Source organism: Anopheles bellator, chromosome 2, assembly GCF_943735745.2.
Source record: "Anopheles bellator chromosome 2, idAnoBellAS_SP24_06.2, whole genome shotgun sequence".
NCBI lineage: Eukaryota > Metazoa > Arthropoda > Insecta > Diptera > Culicidae > Anopheles > Anopheles bellator.
The window spans coordinates 57,208,152-57,232,306 of record NC_071286.1 but is presented as its reverse complement, the minus strand read 5'-3'; the positions used below and the strand labels follow the sequence as shown (position 1 = coordinate 57,232,306).

Here is a 24,155-nt window from a genome sequence, read left to right as displayed (position 1 = left end):
CTTCGCGGATGAAAATTTAAGCCATCATGTTTTTGCGTGAATTGGTGTGGCACCCAAATATCGAGCTTCTTTGTGAACCCAACTTTATGCAAATGGCTTAAACCTCTTTTATAGTTAATTTTTAGCTCCATGTCGATGCTCTGATTACCAAAATGCTGATCAGCTTTGATTATTTCAGTGATTTTATCGAAATTTTCGTTGGCGGGTCTGCCTGGGCGAGGTGCTAAAGACATCAAAAATATCTTAAACGGATAAATGAAACCAAAACTGCACTAGCTGTTAGAGTATCGCCAGTAATTTCAGTGGCCTAGCTTGAATTTTCGCGTTTGCCAAAGAAAATCTGTAAAATGTACCAAAGTTTCTCTAGTTGATTTCCATTGTTAACACCCTGTAACTTTCAAACGAGTGAAACAAACAACTTACATTTTTTTTTAAGTGCGAAATATCAGCTTAAAGCCTGCCTAATGAGTCTACATTTAAAACTGTACGATCGACACGAGATATTGATCACCAAAGCCAGTTATATTTTACGAACTGTATCCTCTTCCAATTTGAATTTCAAAGAACGAACTTCAGAATTACAAAACATGGAAGCCATAACTTCAACGGACCACAGGGGGCTTTACAGACGCTTTGCATTTGCGATTTTCTATCGCAAAGCAGTGCGTAAGGCACTTACTATTCGTTTTTCTTTCCAAATTATCTAATTTGGAATAGTTCGTCGTCAAGATGAGTTCCAAACCTTTTAACGCATAATACCATTAGCCCGAATCCTTTGAGTCAGTCATTTGACAGTTTGGGCAAATGACAGGTTAACTACGTTTGCTGGACTTTGAACGCAAAAGTTTGGCAATTGACCGAACAGGAACTTACCGGATCCAGCACCCCGGCGAGCGGGGACAGATTGGCGTCGTCGCCACCGGCGGCCACCGCCTTCTCCAAGCCTTTCAGCACAGCTTCAACGGGAGCCCATTCGCTTTTCATCGCCAGATTAAGAACCTTCTGGGCACCGTCGCGGACCGTCGCGCCGGCACTGCCAGGCTTCGGCTGCGATGGCTGCTCAGCGTCGGCCTTATCCGGCTTCTTGTCACCGTTCCCGGCGGAGGACTCATCCTTGCCACTGCCCGGATCTCCCTCCGCCTTGCCGCTGGCTCCCGGTGCGTCACTATCGCTGGGCTTTCCCTTCGGCGGGCCCTTGCCGCCCGGCTTCCCGCCGGGGCCACCGGGGGCTTTTCCGGGACCACCGCCACCACCTCCGGCCGGTGTCCCCGCTCCACCGGCCCCCGTGCCACCGCCTGCCGCACCACCCGCCGTGGCTGGCGGCTTCTTGGACTTATCCATCTTGGCTCGCGGACAGCTCGAACTCTCGGAACTCTCTCAGCTCTCGGACAGGCTTCAACACAGTTTCTTCAACCACGCTTCAACGGGCCGGCGCTTCATGATTTCACAATTTCACCGCTCCAAAATGGCTTCCACATTGCTGTTGTTTTCCTTTGAGAAACGCACACACTGGACACTCCACATCACTCCATCAGTAGTTTGCTTCCATCGCCAAATCTTCACCAAATCATCCCATCGAGCTCAGCTCTTTTTCGCTTCTTCACCGGAGCTACACAAAGGAAAACATCAAACCCGCGTCAGGTCGGCTGGCCAGCCGGCTGCGGCGGTTGCTTTATTGATTCAGCAACCGCATTCAGCAACAGATTTGTGGTGAAAGTCCTTGACATGTTCTGCTGCCACGAGCGGGAGGGCAGGCCACACAACGGGGGTTCCGTTTTTTCGGGGACGGAATTTCCATCGATTTTACCGCGTGTGGCTGTCGGTCGGTCGTAATGTTGTGTTCCTTCGCGTCACACCCAAACATGCGTCTGACTCGGCTCTCAGACGGGTCCAGGATCAGTAAGACCTGGGAAATCTTTTCCTTAAACAATATTTCACCAGAAAGAGAGCCTCTTGTAACTAGCCTATCTACGATGGACACTATTCCGGACACTATCTGGCGCGCACTTCTGGTTGAGGAACTACTTTCTGGGAGTTCCTACACCACGCAAGTAACTCGTTCTAACGTTATCTAGTCTACTCTCGCAGCGACACCTTTTTACAACAATTTACTCAATTAAACTATCTACACGGCGCGGCGATTAAAAGTGCCCCGAGTAGTCGAGTCCGACGGTACGGACGAGGTCCGCGTTGACCCTACTCTAGCACAATCTCAACCCGAAATAGCTGCTCGCGAAGACCGGGTCATGGCGCGGACCCGCCAGTCGGTCATCTAATTAACACACTTTTCGGTGCTCGGCTCGACGGAGCAGAGGGTCACTACCACCACTAGCGAAGTCCAAGACTCGGGCGAGCCCTAGGCGCTGGCGAGGGGTTTTCGTCGTCCTGCCTTGTTTCCGTCCGTAAGTTGACAGCTGGACCTCCTTTCGGGTTTCGGTTTTATGGAGGTGCCGAAAATCCGGAGGCACTTATGTAACAGTCGCGTGGCCCCTTCGAAAGTCTGCAGAGCTCGCACCTGACCTACCGGACAGACCGGTCGCGTCCACCCCGTAATTTACTCACTCACTTGGTCACGAGGTAAGGTGTTGGAATGTTCCACGCAAACGACCGACCTCAGCAGACCCGTCGCCAGAGAAGAGCAAGAGGTCTCTGGAGGATTCACGAGGGAGGGGGTCTACTAAAGTTCTCGAGTAGTTCTCCGGAGTAGCTCAACCTGTCGGGCCAACGTCTCGAACTGTTCTGAGCGAGTGCCGCAAGTTCCCGGCCGTATAACACAACTTTCAGCGAAACGCGATTTCGCGTTCCTCCACCATCAATGGTGGAGGTCCGTGGTCCGGGTCCCGTGTATCGAACCTACACACATGTACTGGAGATCTATATACTCGGGAGCCGCCTCGGCCGTGGCCACAGAACCGACGAACCTACACCACCACACGGTCCACGCTACGCAGGAAATCCTACGCTCTATACATGTTCTAGTTTATGATCCGTTTCGTCACCGTTGCCAAGGACCTAGCCACCGCGGCGGGGCGGGCTGGGTTCCGGTGGCGTGTAGCGAAACGTGGAGCCACGCAGCCAAAACCACAATCTCTCTCTCTCCTCAGCTTGCCCCGAGTTGTTTCTCGCGTCCAAACAACAACTGTTTGGTGCCGTATACTATCGTCCCCGGCTGTACCGGAACTCGACTGCCGACCGCCTGCTTCCGCACACCCAGAGGAATCGAACTCGGCCCGTGTAAGGAACGCGCGTCTTGGCCGTTACCACGGACCACATTACATGGTCGCCGTCTGCCGTTCGGACTCCTGGCGTGCGTCCTCGTGTTGTATAGCAACCTGCGCGTGCCCAAATTATGGAACTTTCGGTGGCCAATGTTTGGGTTTGGGATCTTCCTGTTGTCCCCCCCAACCCATTCGGATAGCTGTCGCCAAACTGTGCCTCGATTCTGACGGAGGGTCCTTTTTGTATAGGATGATCCATCAAGTGTTTGAATTTTCAACGACCGGTTACTTGTCTTTTGAAGCGCCAAATTTCATTCTGGAAATTGTAAATAATTAGTAAATTTTTTGATATTTACAAAATGGGACGCGACAAGCTTTCGGAAAATTGTGAAATATAAAACTATTTCCAAAGTGATTATTACAATTGCTAACTTATTTCAATTCAAACTGTACCCAATTAGAAAAGCTAATTTCCACCTCGATGGTTATGTTAATAAGAGGAATTGCCATATTTGGGGTTTAGAAAACCCACACATCGTGCAAGAGAAGCCAATGCACTCACAACGAGTGATTACTTGGTGCGGATTTAAGTCTGACGGCATCCACGGCCCCTTTTTCTTCGAATGTGCCCCATTTTCGGAATACAAAAAACTAGAAGGAACACCCTATCCCTTCACGTCAACGTATTTGTCAACGGATTTGAAGCTGGAGATCGCAATATGAAAACATTCTCGAAGCACTGTTTCATTCTGGAAGCAGATATTTCATTTATTTTATTAGCCATAGCAATGGCTCGGAAAATCACTTGGATCCATTTCCCTAATTGTTGAGGGAATTCTACTCAAATCTATCCGAAAACAGCAGACAACGTCCAGAAGACAATGAATAGAACTCCTATGGTGCATAGCCTAGATAACGAGAAGTAAAAGGACCTCCGTATCTAGAGCCTGGCCAGCTGGACGATGCGGTGCAGTCCACTCTATTGCAGGGTGCAGCATGTTGCAGTTGCATAGCCGCACACCGAAGAGTATTCCGTTGTGTTCGTTGTTTGCGTTTCACATCGTTCCGAATACCACCACACATCATGGGCCCGTCATACGGGATACGGGCGGACAATTTGGGCCTCTGGCCGACCTGGGGTGGTAATTTGCATAATCGATTCGCCATTATTTTTTCCACCGGCCGTTGGTGCCTCGTTGTTGGTGTTGGTTCTAGCGAATGGCCACTGTTCGGTTGCGGGAACCGCACAAAGAAATGCATGTGGGCTACCCACAGAAAAACGGGAAAACCTCAGCAGACCCTACGATGAACTTTCCAATGAACTCCTGGCTCCTGGAGTCCAATGGACCTCAACTGTATAAGGCAAAGATGGCATGCCAGGTGAAACCATTCGAACTCTTTCGGCACTTCAGCGCAACCGATTGGCCCACTGACTCCATCAAACCTGGTGCCGGGTGCGCTCCTTTCTTCGGCCATGATTTACGCATCATCATACTTTCTTGATTAAATCGACGGTTTTCCATTGTTTCGTTCTCCACTCCAAAACTCCTAGCCAGCGTATCGCGCAACGGAGACAACGAAAGGAGATCGTCTTCGAAGCGACTGATATGTTGTTTAATCGAACTATTTGCGGACTGCACCGGGCCAGAGGATGGCGTTCTTCGGCTTAACCTCATTTCTGGTCCCCTCACTTATAGTCGAGTCCGCCCCTACGGGTCCTGGCTGACTGCCACCGCGAAGTTCAGAGGGTGAAAGTGTTTTGTTGTTATGCGTATCGCGTGGAAATTGTTTGTCAAAATATGTTTACAATCGCTGTTACCAGGTCCGCCGCCGCCGGGTTCCACCTGTCCTGCCTCCGGTTCCGCTTACTATCTCGGACACGAAAAAATGCAAATGCCAAGGAAGGAGGACAGCGTGGTTGTGGCCGTTCGGCGACCCTTTCCATGGGTCGGTGCGCCACGGAAGTTAAACAGCACTTTGGGTGCGTGCCTTCTTTGTGCCGAATCGTGGTGACTTTACTGTCCGCGTAGTTGGGACGGCATTCCGGCACTTAACCGAAGCCGGATGTTCCCCCCGGGTGTTGGGGGCTCATTGTCAAAAAGAGTGTTCCAGCCATCCGCCCCAAAAAGAAAATACTTCAAAGAGTCTTCATTGGAAAGCCCCAATGTCGAAACTCCAATTGCAATTGTGAAATGTTTGATATCTGTTAAGCACATAACTTTTGAATTGAATGATAACAAATTTTTTGAAAGTAGATTAATTTTCTTTGCTTGTTTCAAAATTTTACTACTAGTACTAGTAAATTTACATTACATCGCGATTACATCTTTATTGCATCTTTTTTGGTATTTTTTAATCATGTACGCCGAAATGATAATAATTAATTTGCCTTCTGTCAAAGGTATAAAATGTTCTATTCTCCTTTTTACTGGTAATTTTGTAGAGCCTGTCACAAAATTTGAATCAACAGTTCTTGCATTTTTGCTGATCGTGAATGATTTTCAGTAATTTTAAAAGAAATTCTAAAATTTGGGCCAGAAAAGTTCACATTTTCAAACATTTCTTTAAAAAAACTGCTTTCATCAAGTACACGAACGGCCAAACAACAAATTAAACGATGAGCTCTTCTTTTCATGGAATGGATCCTGTATGTTGCTTCGGGCGAAGCAACGCGAAGTTAAGAACCATAAAGCTAACAGCTCTAGAAACAATTATAAAGTGAAAAACTTAAATTTACTATCACCAATCAAGCTCATCCATTGAATCAGTGACCATTTCGGAGTTCGTGCCATAATTCGTAATCAAAACGGTTCAATTGTCGCCAATAAACTCAAATCGATTAATCGCAACGCCCTACATTCGTATTTTGGCGGGAACCGCTCCATCGCACCATCTAGCGTTCCATCAACAGTCAACGCACTTCCTTGGAAGACGCACTTCCCTATGGAAGGCCGGTAAATAACAGCGAAACTCTATCAGGTCGAAGCGAACACCCAAAAAGAAAACGTCCAAATCATCGCCCATTGTGGCGTGGCGTGGTGTTCTCCATTCATCGAGACCAGGCCCCTCGAGACGAGCCCCTTTTTCGAGCATGTGGCCTCCTTAACCGCACGGGGCGGCATCCACCCGATGAGTCGCTGAATTCGTAAACATTCGCATGGCGCCGGTCCGCGCGGTCGAGGGCAACGCTGGATTGAAGAATGATTTCACGACGATTATCGTTCTATTAGTAGGGGACAGGAAGTTTGATCGTTTACTATTTACTGCCGTTGTCGTGTTGCCAATCAGCCAGGGGTAGCGTTTCGACAGGCCAGGCCAGGATACGTGCTGGACTTTTCGGACGGGTTCCTAACCGGGGCTCATCTTGCTTGCGGTTCCAATTTTTTGAGTCATATTGGCGTGAAGTTTACTTTTTCTCAGCCAGCTCTCTTGGCGCTGCGTTGAGGATCTTATTGGTATGTCCTTATTTTTCTTCAGTCATTCGATTTGTAACTTACGCTTTAAGCTTAAGCTTTCAAGCCGCAACTTAAGCTTTCAATTACGGAACAAGTATTACGTATGAGGGCTGTTCAAAAAGAATCCGGCATTTTGCGATATTTTTTTTATATTAGTTTATTCATGAATATCTATTTTATCCCCTTTAAAGTAAAACCCATGAGATATTGTATCAGAATGCTTGTGTTAGTATTTTTCCAATCCTCGAAGCAAAATCATTTTTTGTGTTTTGGTTCCGCTCCTTCGTCGATATCGTGTTTATCTGCTCAATCATAAGCCAGAGTCAACATTCTGAATTATTTAATTTTTGCTACTCAATTTGGTTTAATTTAGAAGTTGTCTAAATAAGTTAGTGATATGAGTAGAAACATAAACCGCCATAAAAAATCGAAAATCGAATAAACGCAACCCGCAGAAAGTTTGAAAGTTTACCATAACAAATACTTAATCGTACGCTGCTTTTTCTATTAGTTCACGTAGTCGAAAAAGAGATCGAAAAGATTGCAGGACAACAAAACACAAACTTTATCGCCTCGCGACATACGGCACCAAATTAATGGTGCCAAAGTCTAGACAAAGTTTACAGTTTGGTTGCCTGTTTTTTAGACTCCGACTGCCATTTCGATTATTTGTTCCGAGAGTGACCAAATTTATTTGATTGGTCCGTTGGCTAATGTTCGTCCTTACTATTGGCCCTGGGCACGTGAATGTTAAAATAAAATGGGTTCATCTCCACAGAAATATGACAAAACGGCAGTGGTGGCCATACCTGATGCTGCCTTGTGGCGCTCAAAGCAGTAAATTTTATGGTGCTTGTTTTTTAAATGTTTTTTACGGTTGTTCGGGTAAGCGTACCAAGAATTTTAAACTTCAATTACGGACGAAGACGGATTTTCAATGCTCCGTTTGCCTGTTGCGGGTAAAGGTTTGCCAACCCAGGACCCTACCGTGTCCTCTCGGAGTAACTTCATTTCTCGCATTTCCTCCTTTCTTCAACAGGATGAAGATGAGTGGTCCTCGAAGTCTACACCAGACTGACACTGACACGATCTAAACAAGCACAAAACGGAACACAACGAACACCGACACCTCGGAAAATCAGTAAATAAACAATGGCACAACGGCCTGATAAGCCGGCTAGTGGGGCTCTATTAAGTAATCAACCCCGTCAGCGCCGGAGCTGTAGAGCTTTATCGGGCAGGTCAGATAGGGTGCCGACAGCGCCGTCCGCGGAAGCGCGTCAGCCACCGCGGTATACAAAAAACGTTTACGCGGCTTGTAAACAGTCTTATCAAATCGAATCCGCCAACACCGAGTGGAGCCGGCTCAGCCAGGCCTGCCACAGCCAGACCGTTCGGCTCGGCCACCCATCCGTGAATTGATCAATTTCCAAATCCAAATCGATTCGTTATTCTACTCCCATGGTGAGACTCCAGCTTTATGGCACAACCGAATCGTGCGATAAGAGCAACCCAAACAGATCACGATTATAGCGCGACCCGAGAACCGCAGATTTCACTGGCCCTGCATACTGATGAAGTCGGTTCCGTCGGTTCAGTAGCGCCGGGAACGGCTTTGCGTGCGCAGCTAGTAGCTGGGAAGCCTTGAGGCTTTTTTGCTGTTACCGGTCCCAGTACCGCGTAATGGTGGTAATTTGATACCGAATACGAAGCACTTCACAGTATCGTCGGTCAGTCGGCGTCAGTTAGCAGGAGGTTGAGGTGGTGTCAAGATCGCGATCGTACGTCCCTTAGTGAATCGGTTCATTAATTCAACACTAGAAAACCACCGGCCGAGCGATGGCACTGCGGTTAGCGGCTTCAGTTAAACTGCATCGGGGTCACCGAGCGGGGTGGATCAGGTACGTAACGGCTGATTGTAACCTTCGACTCACCCTGTTCCGTGTGTCGGGTAGTGCGCGTTCTTGGGCAGGTTAATTCTCGTTCCTCATCGACGACGGCGAAGAGGTAGGCCTGATAAAGAACAGGGAAGCGATAAGTGAAGCGAGTGAAACAACTCACGAATGACCTTGTTGAATTTGGTCAGATAATGAGTAACGCAACCCAACGCGATCGTTACTTCAAACGATCGCGTTTAAGGAGATCGTTTATGGTAACGATCTGTTGTCAGGCATCATCATCTCATTACCTTTGCCCGATACGAGTGCTTGAGTTGTTAATACTAGACCAATTTACATCGTATCCGTACCGATGATGGAATTGCTCAATTAGAAAAAATACGTTGTTTTATTGCTGATCAGCAAAACTAACTGGCTGTAAAATGCACACACAAGTCTATAAAAAGTGAACACAGTTCCTGAGATTTCGCCCTGTACAATGTCTGTCTCTCTCTCTCTCGTACTCAGATGCCTCCAGACGGTTCGCACCCAATCGACGCAGGAGCAGGAGCACGAACGGCGCCAGAGCTACGTGCATCACATCGGTAGCAAACCGCTCGTCTACCGAAACGTTGGCCAACACCTGCAACTGGCGGCCGAACGGTTCCCGAACAATGAAGCCGTCGTATCCTGCCACGAATCCACCCGTCTCACCTTCTCCGCCGTCCTCGACAAGGTATCTCGACTAGGTTGAGCCAATTAGCAAGCTAATTGGGCGCCCTGTCTGAATGGCGACATCGTCGTCGCGACATCGTTAGTCCTTAGGTCCTTGTAACGGTCCATTGACATATTCGCGCGTTCGACAGGTAGATCGTCTGGCGGCTTCGTTCTATCAGCTCGGTCTGCAGCAGGGCGATCGGGTCGCTGTGTGGGCACCGAATGGGATCCTGTTCTATCTCACCAACCTGGCGGTGGCACGTGCCGGCATGATTTCGGTAAGTTCCTGACGCTTTTCTCGTTTCGGGCTGGGAGTTGGCTGGAGCAGCATCTTGACGGTTATGGGCGCATATTGGTGACGATCCAGTCCACGTTCGGTCCGATGGCCGTGTAGACGTCCGGATACGAATCCAGGCACTGCTTGGGACCGAACGAGAGCAGCCCGTAGAGGACGTACCGTTCGCTCGGGCCAACCAACTGCACCGACTGGAGAGCCGTGGCCGCCATGTTGAACACGCAGGCCTCGGACGATGGGCCGTTGCGGCCGATGCATATTTGGCCGGAGGTTTTCTCCAACGGTACATCCTGATCGTTGTAAGCATCCTGGCAGGTGACCGAATCGATCGAGCTCGGAAAGCTCCGCTGTAGGAAGGTGTCAGCGCTTCGGGAAAGCCACCCGGTACGGATGAAGTACGAAGGCTTGTGGCTCTTCAGCGCCGTAGAGAAGGGCAAACATATGGGCTTGATGTTGTCTGGAAAGGAGAAGCAATGGAAGTCAGATCTGTTATGCTTATCGCCATCTGCATTCTTATCTACTCTATTTATCGGGCCCAACCCTATGAAAGTAGAGCGTGGAAGCAGATGGCTCTAGCTGTCAATTTGGTGCTCCCCATTATGCTTTTTCGGCAACATTACCTTGTTTTGTTATCAGGTAAATGATTTCAGGTCGAAAAAGAAATAATTTACTTTGCAACTTTTCTTTGAAGAGGATGAACTATTTCGACCTTTGCGCCTGAAAATTACGTTTTACGGTTGTCAAAGTATTTCGACTCCGACTGCAAAATCAGATCGATTCGGCAAAAAGACAATACTATGTGTCTGATGGGACCAGAAAGGTGTGGTGTACCACAAGCTCCTAAACCCGGCTGAACCCCACGATGCCACACAAAGTGATGCTTACTTTGGTTAACGTTAGCCTCCTGCTGCAGCCGTACCAGCGCCAGATCATTCGCATAGGCAGGTCGGTTGAATCCCGGCAGGACGAGCATCTGCTCGACTCCGATCGTTTGAACTGGCTGCTGACACTGCGTCCTGCCTCCGACGGTGGCACAGTCCGGATCGGATGCCAAATTGTACTCTCCCAGCCGTACTCCAACTCTGCAAACAAATACCTTCGTTAACGGGCCGTAACACGAATGATCGCTCAGATCGCAAACTTACATCTGATACGCAGTGGTCGGCAGCGAAACACACTGAGCTGCGGTCACAACGTAACGCCGAGTGATCAGCGTCACCTGACAGAGTGTACGCCGCTGGCCACTGGCGAGATGCCAGTACTCGAGCAGCCCGAGCCACGGGTAGCCTTGGAAAACCGGTTTCGCATCTTCCGCGGTGTTCGGGTAGCTGTTTACTCCGCAGATATCGAGCGCCAGCAGACTCTGCCGGTCGATCACGGCCGATGAGTACGGGCTACTCGCGGTGCCCGCCGTGTAGCGGTTGATCCAGTCGAGGTACGTCGCCACATCGGTGAAGCCGGCAAAGTCGGCCGACTGACAGTGCTGGCCACTGAACGACACAATTCCGCGCACGTACCACCGACTCTCGATCTCAAAGTACATTCCACCGCCACTGTCACCGCTGCAAACCGTAGTACCTGCGCGGGAATAGAAGACACTAAACACCGAGTTGCTAGCACAGGGAAACGGGTGCCTTACCATTACGGAAGCCGGCACAGAACACGTGGCGTGTGAGGACGCGCCCGAACAGATCGCGGTTACTGTCGAGGCATGTTTGCGTATCGACGATCGGCATGTAGGCGACCCGCAACCGATTCGCCACTGCGCCCACCTCGGTGATGCCAAATCCGACCACCGACCCGACGCGACCAATCCACGGCCCGATGTCCGTTTTCGCCCGGTCCCACAGGCAGATCGGTTGGACGTAGTCCGTGAACTTCATATCCGTCGCGAGCTTGATCAGTGCGATGTCATTGCGGACCGCACTCGCGCTGTACTCCTCGTGGACGATGATCCGGTCGGCCTGGTGCTCCTGGGTGTGCTGTTCGGCCGCATACAGATACGTCCGCCCAACCTGCACCGACAGCCGGTCCACCGTTAGCACTCCCTGATGAGACGTAACACAGTGGGCAGCTGTCGAGAAAAAGGGTTGTTAGAAAAGACCTAATATTCGCCCGGTCATCACTGACTCACCTGTCAGAATGGTATTCTCGTTGATGATCGTGCCCCCGCACTGGTACATGAACGTCCGATCGAGCCGATGGAAGATCGCCGCATGCCACGGCCACTGGCCCGAGATGGCTTCCTCGCCACCAAAGATCAGCTTCGCATAGTCGACCTTTCGTTCGCCACAGCCCTGGCCAAACGCTCCCCGGTGCAGCAGCCACGCCAATGTAAACACCACACTCAACCAGCAGCTCGGACGGGACCACATACCGCTGATCCGCTTGATAAGCCCACCTGATCGCGACTGATCGCATCGTCGTCCGAAAGGGTGTCCGACGAAATCGAATTTTGTTGACACTTTGAGTTAGAACGCGCGGCAAGCGCATCCCGTCCGGTGAAACCTGTTTCCGGAGCCGGTTCTTCGCCGATTTGGGGAACCCAGTCGAGTGACGTGTGCGTAGGAAACGATTCGATGGATTGCGGAAACGCCAAAATTGGGAGTTTGGATTTCCGAGGGCAAATCGCGTCACGCGAACAGCGGGCCGGCCAGAGCTGTTTGACGTCAGAAGTAACTGTTTCGGGCGCGCTAGAATTAAGACGGAGAGACTAAGAAATCCGATGATCGAACGTTTTAAGAATTGATAGATTATTTCTTACCGTATGCGTCGTAATCTTCGGTTCCGCGGTTCGCTTGATCTCATTGGTGCTCCGGTACGGTTATTTTTTTGCAGGTCGGCATAAACCCAGCGTACCAGGTGATGGAGCTGGAGTACTCACTGAACAAGATCGGTGCCAGGGCGATCGTGGCCACCGAAGGGTTCCGGCAGGCGAACTACTACGGCATGTTGTCCCATATCGCTCCCGAGCTGGCCACGTCGAAACTGGGCCAACTGACCAGCAAAACGGTCCCTACGCTCCGGAGCGTCATCATCGACAGCAAGAAGAAGCTACCGTAAGTTGAAGAGGGACAAAGAAAGGGTCCAGTCAGTTTTGTACACCGTTTTGCGGTTTCGCCTGTGGACAGGGGAGCGTTCAGGTTTGACGATCTGTTTGAGCTGGCGGGCGAGCAGGACATCGCGAAGATCGAACGGCTGCAGCCACGGATCTCGCCGGACAGTGGCGTCAACCTACAGTTTACTTCCGGCACGACCGGAAGTCCGAAGGCGGCTCTGATGTCACACTATGGCTTCGTCAACAACGGTCTGCATATCGGCGAGCGTCACGAGCTCGATCGGAAGGAGCATCGGATGTGCGTCCAGGTGCCGCTGTTCCACGCGTTCGGCATGGTGATCGCACTGATGGCGAGCCTCTCCTACGGCTCGACGGTGGTTCTACCGTCGGCCGGCTTCAAAGCGGCCGATTCCCTGGCCGCCATCGTACGGGAAAGGTATGTTCCCTTAGCTACTTAAGAATCGCCGACCATCTTTCACGGAAACTCCATCTTATCACAACTCTAGGATTAATCGGAACAAAAATAGTAAAATAATGTCTAAGTTGTGTCCAGGAAACTGTTGAAAGTTATTTTGCATTAGAGGAAGATTTTAATTGGCCTTGGTCTTGGTTTCCAGATGCACGGTGATCCTCGGAACTCCGACCATGTATGTCGATCTGGTGCGGCGTATTGTCGAGTCCGGGGCTCGGCTGGAGACACCGGAAATAGCGGCCACCGGTGGGGCTACCTGTTCACCGAAACTGTTTGCCGACATGCAGCAGACACTCGGCGTACGTAAAGTGAAAACCGTGTTCGGAATGACGGAAACGACGGCGGTCATCTTCCAGTCGCTCCACGAGGAAACTCCGGAGGATGTGCAGGAAACGGTAGGACACGTGACGGACCATTACGAGGCAAAGGTGATCGACACCGCCGGCCACACGGTGCCGTTCGGGGAGGCCGGAGAGCTCTGTGTCCGCGGATACGGAACGATGCTCGGTTACTGGGGCGACGAGGAGAAGACACGTGAGACGATCGGGGCAGATCGGTGGTTGAAGACGGGCGATCGGTTCGCCCTGCGGGAGGACGGATATGGCAAGATCGTCGGACGGCTGAAGGAGGTCGTGATACGGGGCGGAGAGAACATTTACCCGAAAGAGGTGGAAGACTTCCTCAACACGTACCCGAAGATCCTGGAAGCGCACTGCGTCGGTGTGCCGGATGAACGGCTGGGCGAAGAACTCTGTGCCTACGTCCGCCTGAAGGATCCCTCCGAGCGAATAGATCGCGAGGAAGTGCGACAGTACTGCGAAGGGAAACTGGCATACTATAAGGTGCCAAGGTATGTGCGCGTCTTGAACGAACTGCCCAAAACGACTTCCGGAAAGGTGCAAAAGTTCAAGCTGGTGGAGCTCTTTACGAGCGAACAGGAACAAGCTCAGAAATAAAGAACTTAGTTTAATTTTCTCATCGTTTGTTGAATCATTTGATCAGACAGATCATGCTAAACTGTTAAATTTAACTTTATCGACGTTAATATTTTACATCAATTCAATCTATATGTATAAAAAAAAAGTCGTGAAGGTGGTGTTTCACTTAGAACGGCTGAACCGATTTGGCTGAAAATCGGTAGGGAGGTAGCTTAAAACACAAGAGAGGCTTTAGAATACTTTTTATATTCCGTCACAATGAATGTGTACAATGATTTAACATTCAAAAGTAAACTGTCATTGACACAAAAATGACACAAAAGTTCGATAATTAGCATACGGTTAACGGGAATGTAATTTTGTAAAAACGTACTGTTAAGTAAGATAACGGAGCGTTAAAAGCTGGAAAAAATTGAGTTTGCTTCTAATTTGAATTTTTGGCGTTCATTTAAAATCGTGCTTAGACATAATGAAACGTTCTATAGTATTAAATCATTACATGTTTTGCATAAAACGCCAGCATTGTTGCTTACAATATCGCGTGGACGGAACATTTCACTATGAAATATTTCAACGCGAACATATTCAAGCGGGAACATTCAAAAAGCCGTTAAGACAGGTAAATTTGTGTAGAAAGCAACAATCAAAATTGGACTTTTAGAACCTAGTTTTCTTTTAAATCTACTTTCATTGTACTTCTTAACATTAACACCCACCTTTATTTACCACAAAACTTCGAAAATGGAAGACTAAGGGGAGGAAGCGAAATTGAAAGACAAAATGGTAGTATTTGAGTTTAATTTAGTTTGTACATGTTTGACGTAAAATTCCTCAAGCAGAAGACCTTCAAATCTCAACTGAGCTGATCGAAAGGTTTCAAGTGACTGATAGAATAAATACCAGCATAACTAATTCAAATACCTTAGCGTTAGTTTGTCGTTTAGAGGCTATAAACGGGTTCGGATGCAAATTTCATGTTAAACAGAAGAAATGCCAAATTGAGCGATTTAATGTATTGCAATATGCATTACCATTTGCATTCATCTGTATTTGTATGTTTATATGATCACCAGTTTAGCTTTCTCGTCGTTATTCCATTAGCTGCGCCACGCGTCTCACTGCCGTTCGTTTACTGCACCACACACGCTTAACAAGATTACTTTACATTCTGCTTTGGGATTAAATTATGTGTCTGGTTGTAATAGAATTTTAGCTTTCGATAAAGTTCACAATAGCTCTAAACTCTCAATCTCCAGCCGATACCGCTGGCGATAAACACCCTTGACACAGTTGTGTGATCTCCGTCCACCCGTGTTTCTGTAATTCCAAAACTCGAATATTAAGTAGATCATAGTTTTCTAGTTAATGTTTGTGTGTATGTGTGTCTGTGTGTTTTCCCAAATTGATTATTGTATTTGTCTCGCTAGACGTTTTTCAACTCAATGCGAGCACAATTAGTATCAGTTTTAGTTCTATCGAGTGCACAGATGATGCCAAACCCGTTCGATGAGTCTCAAAATACTTCTCTCGAAAAGTTGCTTTTAAAGAGTTTCTTGACCATTCCTTATCATCTCTTTTCTGTGTTCATGCTAAATGCTACTGAGCGTACAAATGTCTCTTATTCTCAACACAACAAATTAATTCTAATTATTGGAGCTCCCACTTGACTACTCACTCTGTGTACACACGATCCCCACGGTAGATAAACGGTAAGCCGCTTTCATTCACGACGATGATGCTCGTAAGTGACGCAGGACACTTTTGCAAAAGGATGGAAAAGGTAAAGTTTTACAATGATCTGCGGTTGCACAACACAGATCGGTTCGATGAAATACAACCCGTGGCCACTGCTCGCCAGATTTTTTCCAAATTTTCTCCAACAACAAGGCAACAGTTAGGTGATAGGAGAAAGGTTGAACAATATATAATACAAAGCAAAATGTACAAAAAGATGTCAAGAAAGGGGTACATATGCGACAGGGTCCAAGGGTTAGTAATATCCATCGAGACTTCCGCTTCCTATTAGAACTATCCTTTAAATGGTCCAAATACGCTGTTTATGTTTTTCCTACTCGCCAGCGTGCTGATTAACAGACTGTCACAAACTTCACTCGCTGCTAATTCTCTTTATGCCCGTAAAAACACAAACTTTGCATCCAATGCATCCACTCTTTTCGTCGTGGAAATAGAATTAAGGTACCAGAGAATATACTAAAAATGAGCGATGAAAAGAAAATGGTTGCAAAAATAGTAATAATTGGCCATGGCCACAATAAAAGTAAAAACCAAAGTGTCTTATACTTTGTAATCAGTGTGGTTGTATCTTTTCCATTTCTACCATCCATTAAATATTCACATGCCCTTCGTATCTCTCTCTCTTCCTCTCCCATTCTCTCTTTCTCATACCCTTTCATTCTTAGACATTCTTTCGGTCACATACAACCAGGAGTTACAAGCACGATAAAGGATTATTATTAAACACGAAACAAACCTACACACTAAAAAATAATAATAGACAACTAATAAGCAACTCGCTCTCGAACTAAGTCAATAAGAATTCAAACTAACCTAGTAAGCCCCACTTGGGATCGGACCAGCGCCGAGAGGTACGAAAGACAGCCGTTGGTCGCTGCGCGATCGAGTTCGGAATCACTATCGATGCTTTTCGAGCGCTCGAATGCCGGAAAATTCGAAAAGCGCTTTGCTCCGTGTTTTTCCCCGTCCATTGAACGTCCATTATTCGACGATTCTGTTGCTGGGAAATTTGGTTTTCTTTAAGAAACAATTTTCCCATCAGTGGCCCGCCCGTTCGTCCGTCCGTTACGTTCCGCTACGATATTTGTCTCGGCGACCGGTGTCGGCACCGTCTCGGTTGGTGAACCTAGAAACTGTCGTCGTCGTGTCATACGATCGATTCCGAGCCCGGGTCTCCGTCCTCAGACCAGCTAACCTCCATCGGTGTGTCGTTCCCTTCGGCACCGTCCCCGTTGGCGCTCCCTGCATCACCACCGTTCAGGCTGGCCACGATCTTCTTCATCAGAGCGTCCTCGAGAGAGACGTTCGAATGGCGCCGCCGATGGTGGCGGTGGTGATGACGGTGCTCCTTCGGCACTTTTCCCTCGCCCATGTCCCCGTCACCGTGCATCCTCTCGCTGCTCCTCTTACCGCTTATCGATCCACTTTGGAGTGTTGCATGTACTGGGCTGCGGCCACCGCTGCTCCCACAGGACAGACTTCCTTCTTCGGACAGCAAGCACGACGACGAAGAGGAAGATGATGCCGAGGAGCTGGAGGACGAGGAGCTCACTGAAGCGGATGATGATGCCTCATCGTCGGAGTTTGCACCCGAAACGAGAGCTTCGCCGGCCGCCTCCAGTGGTCGACTGGTGCTGCTCCCATTGGTGGCACTCCCGTTGGACTTTCGCGTAAATTCTCTTCGCTTCTCCCGAGCCGTCACCGTTCCGGCTCCACCGTTGCTGAGCTTTGGCGAACCGGTCAGAGCGGTGGTATCGCACGTGATGAGTCCCCGATTTTCTTTGCTTTTCTTAAAGTTTGGCGTTTTGTCACGATGGAACACTTCTACCGGCATGTCAACGACGCACGTCACTTCCCCACCGCCATTCATCGGTGACTGGGGCCGTCGTCGGGTGGGGAACGGGCTCTCCGGTTCGCTCAGCAGTTCGGTTTCTTCGAGAAAAAGATCTTTCGTTCGGTGAGGTTGCTGCTCCCCGAACGTTTGCTTGCTCGTGCCAGCCACCAGCAGTTCGTTGTCCTCGGACAGGTAGCGCTTGTGCGCGTACGGTGAGCTACTGTACAGGGGTTGCTCCTTCCACGAAGAGCCGCCCAATTCGTGCGGCATGCGCACCGGTTTCGAAGCGCTTAAAACCGCCGTGGTTGATGCACCCGAGTTCGAGCGGACAATCTTTTTCGGCGGTTCCACCGCCTTAATGCTAACCGACTTCGAGCGCAACCGCTGGCTCACGGCCGACACGGGGCTACAGATACCACCGCCGGCGGGCTTAGTCGGTGACATATCGCTGGAGTGTTGCCTGAGAATCGAAGTGGCCGAAGTCGACTGTTGAATACCAGCACCACAGCCGTTGGACTGACTGAGAGCGGTACATTTGGGCCGCTTCGCTACCGACTCGGTGTAGGCGGCACTGGAGCGAAAGGACCCAGCACGACGCACCATTCGCGAGGCGGACACCTCCGGCGGTTCATCGTCGATCTCCAGCACCCACGAAACGGAGTCACTCTTCTCCACCATGCCCTTGATGACCGGGGACGTTGGCGGCGAGATGTCGTCCATATCGAAGAACCGATCCGAGCAGCTCGACCGTGACCCTGTGTGGCTCAGTTGATGGGCAGACGAGGCGTGCTGCTGTTGTTGGCAGCCACCACCACCACCGGCTGTGGCCGGCGCACTGTGGTCCAAGCTCGTCTTGGATGTGTTCAGCATCATGCAGCTCGAATTTTCGTGGTAACTCTTCGACAGCTCGGCGTACGCGAGGGTGAACTTCTCCGAGTTCTGCTTCAATCGCCACTGGAGCTCCTCGTTGTGCAGCGACAGTCGGGTTTTGATTTTGCTCTCCTGGCACAGGTTGTCCTGCAAATGTTTCAGCTTTTGCTGTAGCTCTCTGCGGAAAAAAATGGACGGTCCCAGGTTAGCTTCCACCGAATTGATGAATGAATTAAACTTTTCACTCGTTACTTACTTTTCCTCCTCGGTTTTGGTTTTCAGCTGCACCTGCAGATCTTCGATGCGCGACTCGAGGCCCGAAATCTTCACCAGCGCCCCCGGCAGATCCTTCGCATCTCGCTCGTACTGCTGCGTTTGTTTGCGCAGTTCGGAGATTTCACGCTGCTTCAGGTCCAACACACACCGCAAACTCTCCACTTCATCCTGCAGCACCTGCAAATGGTTGATGTTGCCAGAGGAACGGTTCAGCTGCAGCGGAATGCTAATCGGTTGTGGTGAAGCAGCGGCCCCCGTGGCAGAGACATCCATCGCCGCGAAGCTGTTACGCGACTGTCGCAAGACCACGCACTCGTCCTTCGTGATCGACAGCTTTTCCTCGAGTTCGCGCTCCTTCTGCTCGGTCTCGCGCCTGATTCGCTCCTGATCGCGGGTAAGGGAGTTCACCTGTTCGGTAAGATCCCTTTCGCGCATGGCCGCAGCCTGCAACCGCTCGCTAAAGGCCAGCTCGCTGGAGTGCACCTTGTCGCGCAACTCGTTCTCGGTACAGCTCAGGGCGTTGATTCGCTGCAGCAGATCAAGCTCGCGGAGTCGAGCACTTTCGGCCTGAGAAGACAGCTTGGTCTGGTAGTCATCGATGCGCGCCAACAGCTCCCTTACCCGGGACTCTTTCTCGTGCAGTTGCACCTCGAGTGCAGCGATTCGATCGTCGGCATTGCGCTGTTGCTCCGTTAGGCAGCTTTCCACTGAAGGGAAGAAAAAATGTGATTCACGATTAGTAACCCGTCGTACATCGGTTCGTAGACTGATCGCTTACCTCTACTCAACTCGCAACGATGCAACTCCTGCAGCTCCGTTTCACGTGCCGTCGTTTCCAGCAACTGTTGCTTCAGCGTTTGGCCGTCGGTACGCGCATCGTCGAGCATGGTTTTCGTTTCCAGCAGATCGTGTGTGGTCTTCTGGTGTGCCGTCTTGATCGTGGGACAGGAGAAGGCATCCAACTGTGGTGGAGAAAGAGAATCAAACATCTATCAAGCAACCGCAACGCCACAAGAACAACACTGGAAAACCCGCGCCGCACCAGGAAGAAATGGAACCGTCGAAACATCACGCACAAAAGACGCTGGACGACCAGCAACACCGCGTGCCCGCAACGGTCGCTATGCAAATGATCACCCCGAAGGCTGGTCTCTGTTGCAAAAATTATACTTTGCCATCACCTACAGCGGTGTGCCGCATTGGATTCGCTCGATCTCACAGATCAATCTCGTGCGTTCCAGTTGAGTGGACTTCAGGAAGGTTCGCGTTACATGCGCCCCGGGGCAACACCAGAAGTGAACGATCAGTTTATAGGAAGCTGCAGTGCTTCGTGGGAGCGCGATCGACTTCTCTCTCTCGGGCGAGGGTCAAATGGCCAAATGGTGTACAGGTGGAGAAGGCTGAACACCCCTGAAGCGAACCATCCACCTATGTAACGCTACCTGTAGGGATTACCCCAAAGACGGTTGAAACTCAAGCGTATGATTTGCAATGATGATAATCCGCCGAGGAGAATCGTTCTTCTGCCATCCGTTCGGAGCTGTTTTTTCCCCGGTCAGGTAACGAACAAATAGAGGAAAAAATTTACATTTTCTGAAGGTCACAACGTTTACATTTTGGACCGTACTTTTCCCAAAAAATCACAAAGTTTACGATTGTCCACAAAGCATGTCAGCAATTGTAATGAAGTCACAGAACTCAAGAGGATATTTGGACACTGGAAACTTACCACTATTAAATCGTGCTCAATCATGCTGTTGCTGTCCCAACACGGCCAAATCCCACACACGATAGTCAGCCAACGAACGAACTTTTCAGTCGTCCCCGTTGAACGAAATACCATCAAGCACGCCCTAGCAGAACTTTTGTTTCAATTTTTTGCAACACTTTTTCTCTTCAATCTCAAAACCTTATTATTATCTTGGGACGTTAAAATTGAGACATGTATTGTCTGCACGTAGAGTCTGCATCGGAATGCTGCTCAGACTAGACTGAGGACGTGAAATCAGCCCATCACCGAAGGACGGGACGGAGCATATGCTGAACGTAGGTAGCCACGAATCCTTAGCAACCACGAACGATAAACCGTGTAAGAGAAGAACGGGGCGATCGCCTTGTACTGCTTTACCCTGCGAGGACTACGTACCTTAAGAGGGTACTTAGACAAGGATGCACGTATGTAAAATACACGAAGAAAAATTCCATCCCCGGGCGATACTTTGAGGGTAACTGACCCCGGAGCTGAAATAACTAGCCCAGGTAACAACCCGACCCCGATGAACCATTGGTCTGTCTGCATTGTTTTTCGAGCTTTAAATCCTACCTTCACTCTACCCAGGTGCTGCTTCGCAACAGAGACGGCATACAGCAGGACGCAGCATAAACCGACGAGTATCGTACAAGCGAACATTACTAACGACCGCATGGCAGTATAAACTGCGTGCAAACTGACCAACAACCGGAACATGACTGGGTTCACGAAACACCCCAGAGTCGGTGACATTCCATCCAAACTTCGCCGCCAACTAGCCTTCGAAGCGCCTACATATGCGATAAGATAAAGCATAGTAGGCGAGTGCGTCTTGTCTATCCAATTGTTACCACGGTTTGTGTTTGGTTCGGAGCGACAGAACAGTAGAACACCCCCTTGAAACACTGCGGCAGGTTCGTTCAAAATTCCCCAAAAACCCAAATTAAAAAGAAAATGCAAATACAGAAGATTGTCCCGATCCCGAAAAGGGTTGTCGCTTTTACAGCCTTTACTTTCTACTGCTCTATATCTGCGCTGCTTGGGCCAAAAAAGGAAGGTTGTGGTGACGATCCAGTAGGAGTTTATGATCTGCACTTTCTCGCTCTATTTACCCTTTCAGTGTCCAAAACTCCGGCTTCAAAATCTTCAAATTGTGCGTTGTAAAAGATTAATTTAACGCAAGGTATCGCAGCCACGAAGCTTGTGTACGAAACAGGTTCTAGGCTTGGTCTCTGCGCTCGCTAATGATAATGAGTCGATGAGTCGACCTTTAGGCACCAAGACTCTCAGAGGCTAAAGATTGCACCGACATGATGCAGGTAAAATGCGTCACGTTTTCGCACTCATCGCTTGCAGTTCCAAATGATGTTTCAACGGTGATACCACTCGTTATAATATTTTCATTCGAAATGCAACAATACTAACTTTACTGTTTGTTTTCGGGCGGGTACACTAGAAAAGCCCGAATATTAATAACGTGTTTTCCCGAGGGGGCGCCTGCCAGTAACACAATTTTTCATGCTCCGGGCAGCATCAGCAGACGGTGTCATGTGGAGACAATATGGCAATTTGCAAAAATCCCTTCGTGACCGCCGCCGTCCAGTTGTTTGCTGTTGTGTCGCAGCACCATTTATTGAAATTACCGTGCCGGCGGCTGTTTCCAAAAAATGCGGATCATCGGCTGTTAAGCAGCGTAATCCGAGCGAACGGAAAGGAATATCCCGCAATTCATCCTATTGTCACCAGGCATAGGCCACGCACGAAAGACAAAAGATCAATTTCGAGCACTGGAATCGAAGGAATCAATAATTCCACTTAAAATCACAGCACCCGAAAGAGCTTAAAATACCGTTCAATGTACTCAAAATGAGGCCTTTTGTAGAGCACCTGCTTTAGATTCAACCAACATACAGACTTGTACGTCGAAAAGGAAGGCTTCAAGTAGAACTTTTCACACTGCAACATTAATGCATGGCGCAAAATCCTGAAACTAAAAGATTCTCGTTGTACCTGTGCCACAGGATACTTTGCACGTACAGGAATCCGCAGGCGGTTGAAATCACTGAAAGCAGTTTGGCGTCGTCGGTTTGATTTACATTTTTAATAACACTCCCTTAAGGTGACGTGACTGTCCCCCGTAGCCGTAGAGTCTCTCACCATCATGCAGCTGCTCCGCGCTACGAACCTGTGTGTGAATTATTGATTTTATGATAGGTTCACTTTACACTCTCATTTGCATACCGGGATACGTTTTTCGTATCCCGGGGACCGGAAAAAATTTGCTGCTTCCATAGCCTCGCCAGCCAGGGAGAGAGGATGCACTTGCGACGAGAGCGGTGAAATGGTGAATTATCTTTTATATTTTAGTCAGAGCTCATCGACAGCCGATGGACATTTGCATTTTAACGCTCCGAATAATGTATGCGTATGGGCGGAGGCTTTCCCACAGGCAGCACAGCGCGGCCAGCGTACTTACACAGACCAATTGTTTCAACTACTTCAGTTTAATATTCTCTCACGAGAAGAAAGGAACGGATTCGGTCAATATACGAAACTTGTGTGAACATAAGAATAATTATTGTAATTTTTGGCTGCCAATAATTGCTTCAGGTGAATGAAGCGGAGGGATAAGATTGCAGAAGAACGTCGGTTCGGTTAAATGACATCCTTCCCACTTGGAGAATATTAATGAGAAGGACGAGAATTTATGAAAATTGTATGCTGGAATTTCCGGGCCATCAGTAGCACCAACTGCATTCAAACGATGGTCGAATTTCCCTCGCCGTTGCTAGAACGCATCTGACGTTGAATGCATAATTTGAAAGCGGTACGGTGAGTGCAAGTTGTCTAATATGAACAATATAAAATAATGCAGATTGAATGTCAAGGTTATGTAGTGGCGGGTCATACCAGCAGGAGAAATGAAATTTTTAAGATTAACGCACACTCCTTGAATGTCCACTGACCAAGTTGAAGGTAGAATAGGAACCCGAATTGATGAACATTTTTTGGGCAACTTGAAATTGAAAACCGTTGAAAGGTTGGTCAAGCAGTCGAAACAAAATCTTTCTACCCTAATGATAGCTGTTAGCCATCATCCTGCTCGTTGCCCGAACCACCTGTTTGTTGCAGTTGGTCATGAACCGATCGCGTACCGGTTATGTCATAAACGTCCAGACTGGTCCTTTCTCTCTTTACAAGGTTCTTCTGCCGGCTTCTGCGTTCGGCGGAACTAAATGTTTTAGCAGAGGATACGCCTCTTTATCGCACCTCTCGGTAATGCATTGCGGGTAAAGAGGCCTGAGCGAGTCCTAAAGCGCATACCGCCATCAACAGCAAGCACGCGAAAGTATCTGTAGGGCACCCCGGGAGGACGTTCAACTGGGCTCAGCATGTTACCCTTAAATTAGGCGTGTTTGCAAGTTACTGTAGCACCGAATCCGTACCGCTAAAGCGTTCGTTCCATTAGAGAGAGTGGCCGATTGTACGATTGGACCGCCGATCGGTGAAAGTTTCTATATCCGGCTACCAAGTGTCCAAACGCTTCAGATCCCATGCTTCCGATCACCGATCTCAGCTGGACTGGGAAAAGTCATCAGCGCAATGAGTAAGCAAACGCTCGATGAGACGAATATTCGGC

At 49.0% G+C, this 24,155-nt stretch overlaps 3 protein-coding genes across 3 annotated transcripts in view; 1 reads left to right on the top strand and 2 right to left on the bottom strand.

The window, feature by feature from the left end:
• Nucleotides 1–1,341, bottom strand: part of LOC131207763 (serine/threonine-protein phosphatase 6 regulatory ankyrin repeat subunit B) — a 37,998-nt gene extending 36,657 nt beyond the window's left edge. Inside the window, 1 exon segment of the mRNA XM_058200392.1 lies at nucleotides 874–1,341. Coding sequence (XP_058056375.1) covers nucleotides 874–1,341 — 468 coding nt within the window.
• A 6,941-nt stretch (nucleotides 1,342–8,282) lies between these two features.
• On the top strand, nucleotides 8,283–14,070 carry LOC131208286 (medium-chain acyl-CoA ligase ACSF2, mitochondrial). The gene is made up of 6 exons (XM_058200966.1): nucleotides 8,283–8,574; nucleotides 9,079–9,286; nucleotides 9,417–9,545; nucleotides 12,401–12,621; nucleotides 12,694–13,056; nucleotides 13,238–14,070. Exons 1-6 carry the CDS (start codon nucleotides 8,513–8,515, stop codon nucleotides 14,046–14,048), a joined length of 1,794 nt encoding a protein of 597 aa, XP_058056949.1. The 5' UTR covers nucleotides 8,283–8,512; the 3' UTR covers nucleotides 14,049–14,070.
• A 994-nt stretch (nucleotides 14,071–15,064) lies between these two features.
• LOC131207762 (uncharacterized) overlaps nucleotides 15,065–24,155 on the bottom strand; it is an 89,725-nt gene continuing 80,634 nt past the window's right edge. Inside the window, exons 8-10 of the mRNA XM_058200390.1 lie at nucleotides 19,544–19,727; nucleotides 18,746–19,472; nucleotides 15,065–18,667 (exon numbers count right to left, since the gene is read on the bottom strand). Coding sequence (XP_058056373.1) covers nucleotides 16,933–18,667; nucleotides 18,746–19,472; nucleotides 19,544–19,727 — 2,646 coding nt within the window. The 3' untranslated portion in view covers nucleotides 15,065–16,932. The remainder of the gene's footprint in view (nucleotides 18,668–18,745; nucleotides 19,473–19,543; nucleotides 19,728–24,155) is intronic.